Here is an 11014-nt window from a genome sequence, read left to right as displayed (position 1 = left end):
TCTCCCCTCCCTTCTGCCCCGGTTGCGTTCAGGGGGACGCGGTGCGGTGTAACCCCCGCAGCCGCCGGCCAGCCGCCTGCTCTCCTGCTTTGTGCGGTGGAATCACGCTGCCGACCGGGATCTGTTCACCGCAAAACTAACTCATTAATATAAATCAAATAATGGGGGGGAGGCGGGGTGGGGGAGGGAAAGAGAGGGAGAGGTAGGGTGCGCCGTTGCTCATGAATTAAATATAAGCCTCTGACTGTCCTGAACAAAGCGACCGTCCCCTTGGGAAGGGTGACGTCTCCTCAGTAACGTGATTGCTTCTTCGGAAGCAGAAACGTGTAAACGCTATAAAACGCGGTGGCGCGGCGGGCAGCTCAGAGCGTGCGGCGGGACGGAGCTCTCCTCTTCACCTTCATCCTCCGCCGCCCCGTCAGCCGCGCAGCGGGGCAGGGCGCAGGCCCCCAGCAGCGCAGCGCTCCGCGCCCGCCCAGCCAGCCACACCGACAGACTTGCGGCTCCGTGAGTAACTTTCCCTCCGCCGCAGCAGCAACTTCCCAGTGCATGAGGAGGGTGTCCCCGTCCCTTTGTCCCCTTCTCCTCTCCCAGACCTGCATGGAAGGCGCCTCGGCCGTCGGGTCGCGGAGAGCGGGTCTGACCACCCGGAGCAGTCGGGGAGTGACCCTTCTTTTTTAGCGCTTAAAAATATATATGTATTTTATAAGGTAGTTAAACCCCGGGCTCTGCTGTTCCCCTCACGGTGCCGGGGACCGCTTTCGGCAGGTGTCAGCTCTCCTTGCCCTACGGCAGCGAGGTCACCGTGGCGGCCTCCCGCTGGCCGAGTGCCTCGGGGCCGGGCCGGGCCGGTTTCCCCGCGGTGCCCCAGAGCAGGGCCGGTGAGTGCGGGCGGGTCGGTGGGTGACGGCTGCGCTCTTCCCTCTGCAGGTGGCGGCCATGGAGCACCGCAGCGCCTCCCCGCTCCTGCTCGCCCTCGCCCTCCTCAGCGCCCTCTGCTGGCGAGCGCGGGCGCTGCCCCCGCGGGGCGCCGCCTTCCCCCCTGTCCCGCGGTAAGACCTGCGCTCCGCGCCGCGCTGCGCCGGGTCGGCCGAGGGGGCTGTGACAAGCGCCGTGTGTGTCCGCTGTGCTCTTCCGACAAGCGCACGGTGCGGCGCTCCGTGTTCGGGTGCTCGCTTGGGGGACTGGCGGGTGCGCATCTCCGCGTTGAGACTTCGGTGAAGCATGCGGGGCCGAGCCCCGCCGGTACCAGCCAAACCTGCCCTTTAAAACCATCCGAGACAGGCAGGCACCCTCAGAGACTCCAGCAGCAATGGAGCCAGCCAGCCGCGACCACCCTGTACGGAGATGGCCCAGAGGATGTGTGTCAAAATGTGCTCCAGGACGTGATGCATGTCCATTAAAACAACCTCGGCTTTACTTACGGGAAAGATCCTTTATCACCCAAGTTCACTAGGTGGATGCATCTTTTAGAAAGCAGAGACATACATAGCCAAAATCAAAGACATTAAACATTCCTAAATTATGAGTGAGTGGAAGTAGTCTGAATGTACTGATGATTTTGTACTGCTGCATGTTCTGAATTATTGAAGTTGTTATTAGTCATCTTAACTAAATTAAACTAGGTGGCAGAAAGGTATATTTTACATTTAGGTAAGAGGAACATAAAGTGTAAAAAGACCAAAGAAAAACAGTATAGCAAAACATTATAGTGAGTGGTTTTCAAAAGGTGTGGCTTGAGTTGGTTTATTTAACACAACTATACTATTTTTTTTTACCAGACAGAAGTCTTACATGTCTCAGATATATAAGTAATACTAATAGCTCTAATCACTGTAAAATTACAAGAAGAGTCTATCTTAGTTTTAGTGTGTCATTTTTGCACATCATCATACGCAGAGGTTTAGTATACTGATGGGAGCCTGTTGTCTGTCCCAGCACTTAATAGCAGTTAGAAGAAATGCCTGATGCCAAACTACTGCTATGCAGTTAGATTGCCCTTGATAAAATATGAAGCATCATAAGAAACAGTAGTTTATTTAAATGGGAAGTAATGGCAAATCAGTTTATACACAGCAATTGCTGTGATACATTTTGAAATATTAAATGTGAACTTTTTAAACTTACAGCTGGGAAATGAATTTAAACATAAGAGAATAAAAACGCAGAGAGATACATTACTACACTTCATATTTAGTTTGAAATTTTTGAGGGTATATTTACTTTCTTTAGAGAAGGCCTAAGAACTGTTTCATACTGCATTTCAATGCACATTTTAAATCTTAATAGGAAGGTAAGTCCTTCACAGGAATTGTTTTCACTTTGCATGTGTAGAGATTGGTAATTCCATTCATTGTTTATATAAAATGTAATTGTTATGAAAAGCTTCATCATTATCCCTTGAACTGTAATTAACATACAGTATACACTGTTACTGGAATAAATTGTGTGCAATGACAACATATATCTAGAAAATATGCATTAAAGGGAAGGGTCTATTATGTCGATTACTCTTTCACTGAGCATGGATTATACCTGAAGGTGATTTTTGATTTGTCCAGACTACTTTAGACTGCCTTACAGATTAAAGTAGGGAGATGTGCATTTTGACGCAAATCAGAATGTAAATTGCAATGAAGTGTTGCATGTCCTTAGCTAACTGTACTTCACATGTTTTCCTTCTCCAACAGATTGGGAAACAAAATGCCATTTGATGGAGCCAGTGAACCTGACCATGCCCACGGGTCATTAAAGTCTGAATCAGACATTTTGCAGAACACACTACCTGAAAATGAGAAATTCTATTTTGATCTGTCCAGAATTATTGATAGGTGAGTTTTTTTATTATCATAAATAAATATGATGATGCACTACTTGAATTTGGACAAAAATTGGTCACATTTTCAAATTTAGAAATAGTAAAGGAAGTATCAATTACAGAAAAAAAACCACATGGCCTCCAGTTGAATACTGTTAGCAGTAGGAGTGTCTGCAGAAATGCTGATTGCATTGCCATTCTGGCATGATGAATTCATTCGCTTCTCAGGAAGGACTAAAACTTATAGTGTGAAAATTTGGAAGTTGTTTTATGAAATTAGCTTAATCTAAAATGTACAATAGATAATTTAAGGAAAGTAGTATGTTTACAAAATGAACATTATCAAAATGATATGAACCCAGGTTGTATTGTAGAGTTTATTTATTGTCCATTTCAGAAATGCAAGGCATGCTGATGGAATTTTCACCAGTGTCTACAGCCATCTTTTGGCTAAACTTGCTGTGAAGAGATATCTGCATTCGCTTATTAGAAAACGAGTTAGGTGAGGTGACAATTACATTAGGTAGAGTTTTTTCCTAGCTGGCTTCATTGGCAATTTTTTACCCTTCTGTACTTAAGTTCTCATTTTTGCTATATAGAGATAACGAAAGAGAAACTGATATAATTATGGGGAAGCTGAAAATCCTATGTAACAACTTAGTGGTCTTTGTTACTAAATTAATATATTACTATTTATTCCTGATATAGCTGTGAGGTGTAGAGCAACAGACACTGCACAACATAGCGCTGATAATAAATAGTGGCCATATTATAATAATTATCAAGATAATTTGCTATTTCTTTTCCCCTGGTACTGTTTTTACTAGCTTGGCAGCTGAATGGCAAAAGTAAATACAAAATGATTGATTACTCAGTACTTATGTAACGACAGGGGAACACTCAATGAAATCAAGAAACAATTGGTTTACAGTGGGAACAAAAAGGAATTTTTTTTTTCCTACTGTAGAACATATTGCCAGATGTTTGGGAGATCTGTATTATAGAAGGATTCAAAAAAAGAATGAGGCAAATCCATAAACAAGAAATCTGGATGCAACTTCCAGATCACGATGTTCATAAAACCAATGACCGCAGGATGCTTGGAAGCATTACTGTTCACTTCCCTTGTTTTCATATCCCTAAGCAGCAGCTACAGGGCACTCTTGGGAACGGAATAGTAAAGCACTTTGGTCTGACCTGATATGAGAGTTCCTTTAAGTGCCTACTACATATACTCAAAAGCTGAGTGAAAATTAGGTCCTACATTTATGTCAATACTGCCTTTATTCCAGAACATATAGTGCCAGTACGCTCTAAACTAACATCATTTAAAGCAGAACACACTGAGGCTTCCTAAGATGCATGAAAAATAGGCCTCCAAGTCTGGATTTCACAAGGTGTGTTTTGTCTCCTGGTACCTCCTTAAAACAACAGCTATGTATGTGACGCTACACTCTTACTTTCCTCAGAGGCAGGCTTTGTCCTGAGTTCCACATGAACAGTAACCAGGTCCCTTAAAAGCTTAAACTAGTCTGTCTGCACCTTGGCTTTGTAGTAAAATATATTTACATAAGTGATAGGAATCAGAAGAAAGTAATTTTATTAAAAAGGGTAACCTGAGAACAGACATGAGAGAGTCGTGAAATCGACACTCAGCCATTTGATCCTGCATAATTCCTGCGACGGGGACTCTAGAAATCACAGCCTATGGATCCTAATTGCATGGGCCATGGCAAAGTTGAGCAGGAGAAGACTGAATACTGATCCTTAGAACTTGATCATTGTTATTAAAATATGTATTAAGCAGTAGAAGAAATGGCTTCTTTTCAGCAAAAGAAAGACCCAAAGTCATAGCTGGAAATTAAAGCTGAAATGAAAATTTGATTTTATTTAACTAACCTACGTTGTAAAATCTGTTTCACTCATTTAATGGTATCTTCTTTTAAACAGATATCATCTCTTAATTTGGCTTTTGTAATTTTTGTATTTCCAGCTCCCAGGACAGTCCTGTCAAACGCCACTCTGACGCTGTCTTCACTGACAACTACAGCCGCTTTCGAAAGCAAATGGCTGTGAAGAAGTACTTAAACTCAGTTTTAACTGGAAAAAGAAGGTACTACAAGAAAGCCAATACTTATTGTTTCCATACTTGTATGGTATTAAAATAAAAAGGATTTATACCCACATAAGTGTACAGAGAGGACAAACAAAGGGCAATGGACGTTAATGACTTTATAACATAGTTTATAACATGGTTTTCAAATAGAGACAGTGTTTTCTTCCAGACTGGAACAGACGCTACAATCAGATTAGAATAAAAGAATAAAGAGGAGACAGCATCTGGCAATTTAAAAAAGCTTCTGTCAGAATCTTAAAATGGTTTTATTTATTTAAAAAAGCCTCTTAAAGAAAAATCCACAGAGCTATGGAACATGAACAACAATTTTCTAAAGAAAATGCACTCTTTGTTGAAAATTTGCCTTTAAATAAGCACATAAAATGAAGACCCAGAAAGACCTAATCAGTACAGGTGAGAATTGCCAGCACATGTTTTTGTAGAACTTATATTCTGTTTGTATACTCACTCATTTAGATATCTGTTTTTAAATACCATGTCTCTTCCCCCACTAAACATGTTATTTCATGTGGTTTATAACACTTTGGTATAAGTGTAACAAAATGTGCAACAGCTACAGGTAGAAGAAATCTTAGCTTGCTTGTTTGCTTTCTCTGAGAGCAGTAAAACTTGTTTCTGATCCCTAACAGCCAGGAAGAGCTCAACCCTGCTAAACTTCGAGATGAAGCAGAACTTCTTGAACCTTCCTTTTCAGAAAACTATGATTCTGTAGATGATCTGCTGAGCCACCTCCCACTGGTATGCCCAGATTTTCTTTCCTTTTGCTGTTACTTCACTTGACCCATAAAATGAGATTAATCATACATAAAGCGTGGTCTATCAGAAAAGCAGAATAATGTAGGAAAGAGACATGTTCTGCAAAACGCTGCATATTTCCATAGGGATTGTGCCTGAATATGATAATATGATAATAATTTTTATAACAATAATTAAGTTATCCCATGATTGCTGTTGCTGAAAATTCCTAATTAAATGGCACTGTTAATAATGCACCTAACTCACTTGGGTGTTTCAACTTGTGTGCACCACAGCATAAAGGCAGAATTGACTAATTTTTATTTACAAATATGATTATTTCTTCAGAGAACATACTCCAGAATATTTCTTTTAATTACAAAAAAAAAAAAAAAAAAGCTGCACATTTTCTTTAACGTCTATTTCATTATAAGGGAGTTGTCCCTAGAACTAAGTGGATGAGCAACATGAACCCTAAACATTAAGAAAGCACTTGACTCCCATCTAAGGTGTACTGCAGAGGGATCATCTGACATGCAAATATTGCATTACTGTTTTCCAGTTAGCTAATACTATTTTTCTAAAATTTTTCACAAATACTTTTTGTTGTTGTTGTTGTTTACTGAAATGTAAACCCTTCTACATCACAGCACTTACAGGGACATAAAATTGAAAAGGTAACTTAGCAGGGAATTTGGCTTGCTATTCTCGAAAGTGTGTTATGAAATTGATGATAGGGTGCTTTTTGACATTCAGCTGTGCTTCAACTACAAGTAAGAAAAAAGGCTACTCTTGAAGGTAACTTTCTTGGGGGAGAGGGAGAGGCCGTAAAAGAAAAGACATTTTTTCAAATAGTCATTTCCTTCCAAGACTGAAAAAAAAATGTTCTTTTCCTTTCCATGAATGCAGCAGTTCCTCTAAAATTCCCAGAGATTAGAAAGGACATAAACTGCTTATACCTTAAGGAACAACAACAAATTGTAAATGATGGGATTCAGGAAAGACATTTTATTTCTAGACAAGATTATTGCAAAAATGTCTGCTCCTGGATTTTGTACCTTCTAAAACTTCTGAGTAAGTGGGAGAGAGTAGAGGTGCAGTGGGTTGTGGATGTCTTTCTCAGAATATTTTCAGTCCTTTCCTTTCTTATGGACCAAATGGATGACCCAGATTTCCCTATAGGTGAACAGTTTACTCAATGTTGACCATTACTGGCCATTTTGTCGCAGTGCCTAGTTGCTGAAGTAGCGTGTATCAAGCAACCTGAATATGCATATCCATTTCAAGGATACAGTTGTTTTCAAAGCGAGCCATTCAGCTGTAGGCCAACATGTGGTAACACTTTTGCCTAACCCTTCAACCTTTCCTCCTCATCCTACAGCCTGTCTGCTGACTGTAATGCCCACCGAGGTCTTGTAAATAGCTCCATATCATGCTTGACAGCCCCAAGCACAGCAGTTGTTTTGTATCAAGTGTTACTTCTTGTCTGCTGTCTGCTTTTATAAGCCTGATGGTTTCTCCTTTGTTTTTCAGGACCTCTGAAGGACACCTGGTGAAGTCTATGACAAGAACAAGTTATTTTTGAGTTCCACATAGTATTTCAAAGAGATGACTTTAGTCATCAAACCAGAACAAATATGTTGTGAAGTGAAAGTTGTGATATATTTGTTTCTTATGTAATAAAAGTTGATATTTACATTGTAAATATTACTCTAGAGTTCTCTACTGAAAGCTGTACATATGGATGCCAGTTTAACTCATGAGAAGTCTGTGAGTCCATATGCTGTAAATCCTTTACTTCAATAAATTCATTTGAAAATGAGCGTGCAGCTGAAAAAGCCCATCATTACTAATTAGTTGGCTTATTTTAGATACAGTACAACTTCACAAAAACCTATAGGATAATAGGGATACATTTCCAAGCAGCTTCATAAACAACTGTAAAAATGAGAGAAAAATAACATGCGAAGTGTGTAAAAATACATTACAAAGATCTCTGAAGGTTGCTGCTGTGCAAAAGGGAATGCTTCTCTAGCAGCTTAACAAGCAACCAGAGAAAATGAAAAAGCATTACAAATCATTTAACCTCTGACCAAATCTTTCCTTCCTGTTCACATGTTAAATATTTCACAATATACAATTTATATTAAGACCAGAAATGTATCCTTTATTTTCAATCATATTTTAGATGCTTTGGGCCAAGAAAACAAGTGAAGAATGCTATCCCTTGATTGGTTTGGTGCTAAAGTCACCAGTTATTATACATTTAATTGTCTGTAGCTTTGATAATGAAACTATTCCCTATATATGAAATAGATCTGAAGGCACTTTACTAGCTTTTCACAATTAATATAATTTACAGAATACACAGACAATAAATCGTCTTATTTTCACAGTGAACTATTACTGTTTTTAATCAGTGCTAAAGGTACTTGTAACAGTAGACATCCCAGTATGTACTGTCTCTACTGTAGTAACAGATGAAGATAATATTTTTTAACTAAGGTATACTATGTTTTATCAGAAAAACAAGCAATTAAGCCTCTAGTCCCTATTTCTTTAGCTTTATATAATTGTAGCTTAGTATGGAACTGGAAATTTACAGTTGATTGACTGTTGCTGTGATTCTGAATCTGGTTGTATTTTATTAAAATTGTAGATTTTAAAAATTGGATTATTTTCTAAAGAATTAGTTACTGTCACGAGGACCAATAGTTCCATTGCAGTGAGGGAAGTGTGTGGTACTGCATGCACAACATATGAAATGCAAATTCATGCATGATACCAGCCCTAACACTCCTATGATTCCCCTCCCACATCCTAGAAAGCGATGAAATTTGAAGCAGAAAAACTTATCAGACCTACTTACAAGTTCAATTTAGAATTTCAAGTATATTTATGTATCATACATATGCACACATAGAGACTGATAAAACTGATTTACAAGTTTCACTTACAAGTTAACTGTTCTCATTTAGAAGAAAGCTTCAAACATGATAAAATTTCAGATTTATAGAGACTAGTTCTCATAAATATGCAGCCTTCTGATTTGCATTTTTTTTGAGTATTGGCAACTATTTGTCAAAAGAAAACCAGCTTACACAGATCGGATGCTATTATTGCTATTTCTATCTAGCCTTGACAGAATTTATTTTAGCCTAAGACAATGAATGGTTCACAAATTTCAGGTGTAATTTTGAAGTCTTTTCTTGAAAAGTGATCTTCTAATAGTGGTCCACTCTCAATTCCTATTTTATTAGGAATACTTGAGTGCAAAAGTAGCTTTGGAAACATGTGAAGGATACTAACAGACTGATGCTGTAGTACTTAACTGGAAACTGCCTTCGATGTAGTTTGAACTGTGTTAGGATTCCTGTGATAAGTAATCTTTAAAAAAGTAAGTGAAAAAAACCCAAAACAAAACAGAACCAAAGCTGCATATGGTCTTCATATACAGAACTTTTTGTTTAAATATAAGTAATATTCATTCACTCAATTTAAAGTAACAAAAATGGGAGCAAGGGAGTAAGCAAACTTTTGACTCCGTAATTTTAAATTTATTTTTTTTTTTCCTATATTTGCCTTTTTGTTTTGTTTTGTTTTGTTTATTTCCAGTTTACCAATAAGGTGTCTGATGGAAGAGCTTGTCTTCCATGTCTAATGTTTAATCGCCACAATATTTTTTTCCCCACAGAAAACTGTAGAACCTTAGAACACGTATTTTCTCTGTTACAATGGAGATGTAGTGGGTTACAGAAAAAAGGGACACTTATTAGGGAATCATATAAGGAATCAAAATTAATACCATCATTATAATAACTAAAGTAATGCTGTGATAGCTTCCTCAGATGATTAGGAAATAAATACATTCTAAAAGGCATGCTAAATTTTATATACCTTTTAGCAAAAACCTAGCACTGAAAGGAGGGATACTAACCTCCAGAAAAATACACCTGACTTGACATTTGTTGTAAAGGATGACTTTTAACTTGTCGTAGCAACTTCTGACATTCTATAGAAGATAGAAGGCCTAGTTAATACATTGAGACTATTCAGTTGTGGAAGATACAACATTGTTCACCCCAACTCCACAGGCAAGTGGTTATGGTAAGGTTAAATGATAAAATTAAATAAAAATTCACAGCATTTCACTGAATGAGACCAATTTTCAGTCTGACGCAAATCTTGCAACTCATCTGCAAAATGTCATAAGAGTGGAATCAGTCTGTTGTGTTAATTAGGAAAATGAAAGGGGCAGCTCCAAATAGAGTGTCAAGAGGACTGTTAGGAGGAAAACTAATACCCAGGAGATTTAGAAGAACATCACTGGCAGAGAGAACACAAACACTTTGGAGAAAGGAATGAAACTATGAAAAGTTATTGGGGTATATGTTAAATAAACATCTCACCATGTTTCTCTATAATTTCACTTCTAACAGAGGGTAGGAATATCTGTGATTGTAGAGGATAGAACTCTTTTTTCTTTTTTTTTGTTTTTTCTTTTTTTAATTGAATGGGCTTTGCATTTTGGACCTACCCCATGGAGCTCTTAAAGAAAGGGACCGAATCATCTTTAAGTGCATCTTTAGCAGCACTGGAAGGGGATATTTTCTGGTCCTGCACCCACAGACAGGATCTGCATGCTTGTGTGAATCTGTATAATCATCACCCAGTCAGGAGCAACCCTCGGGATTGTGTGTAGAACCATGAGAATTACTAAAGTTGACAAAACATTTTAAAATTACAGCTGGTAAAAACATATTAAAAATGAATAAAACCCTAACAGCTCCTCTGATATTTTAAATGGATTTGAGGGGCTATGAGTGTTCCACCTGAAAGTCTGAGACCTATTTTCTATTTAAAAACATGAAAACAGTTAACTTGGATCCAAAGCATAGGCATAATTTCATGTATATGAATTTTGAATTCTTCACAAAGAAAGAACTTTAGGGAAAAGAGGTCTGTATACCAGAAAAATGTATTTGCTTGCAAGGCATTAGGGAAAGGTAGAGGGAAAAGGCTGTTCACCACCTTTTGAAATACTGCCTGTGCTTTCCACTATGTCTCGTTTTTTTCTTATTTTCTCTCTCCCCCCTCCACTTACCACAAGTTTCTCCACTCTTTGTTGATACCTTCACCTTTGGCTTGCAAAGCTAGTGTATGAATGTATACCTACGCTTTTTGAGAGGAACAGTTAACAGTAGACCTTAAACTTCTGGTACAGCAATCCATTAACTGCCAGCCTTACTTATGGACCTGAGTATTGCAGAGAATCTCCACAACTAGATTTGCAGGAGCAACCTGTCCTGCTCACAGACAGACTC

General features: G+C 38.8%; 1 protein-coding gene across 1 annotated transcript; it reads left to right on the top strand.

The window, feature by feature from the left end:
• Nucleotides 1-939: 939 nt before the first annotated feature.
• Nucleotides 940-7232, top strand: VIP (vasoactive intestinal peptide; the record flags this gene model as incomplete). Its single annotated transcript, XM_080341434.1, has 6 exons — nucleotides 940-1052; nucleotides 2691-2831; nucleotides 3216-3320; nucleotides 4812-4931; nucleotides 5585-5693; nucleotides 7224-7232. The coding sequence occupies 6 exons, from the start codon at nucleotides 940-942 to the stop codon at nucleotides 7230-7232; spliced, it is 597 nt and encodes a 198-aa protein (XP_080197560.1).
• Nucleotides 7233-11014: the final 3782 nt, after the last annotated feature.

Source organism: Nesoenas mayeri (genome assembly GCF_963082525.1).
Source record: "Nesoenas mayeri genome assembly, chromosome: 3".
In the NCBI taxonomy this organism is placed as follows: domain Eukaryota; kingdom Metazoa; phylum Chordata; class Aves; order Columbiformes; family Columbidae; genus Nesoenas; species Nesoenas mayeri.
This window is presented reverse-complemented; position numbering and strand designations above follow the sequence as displayed.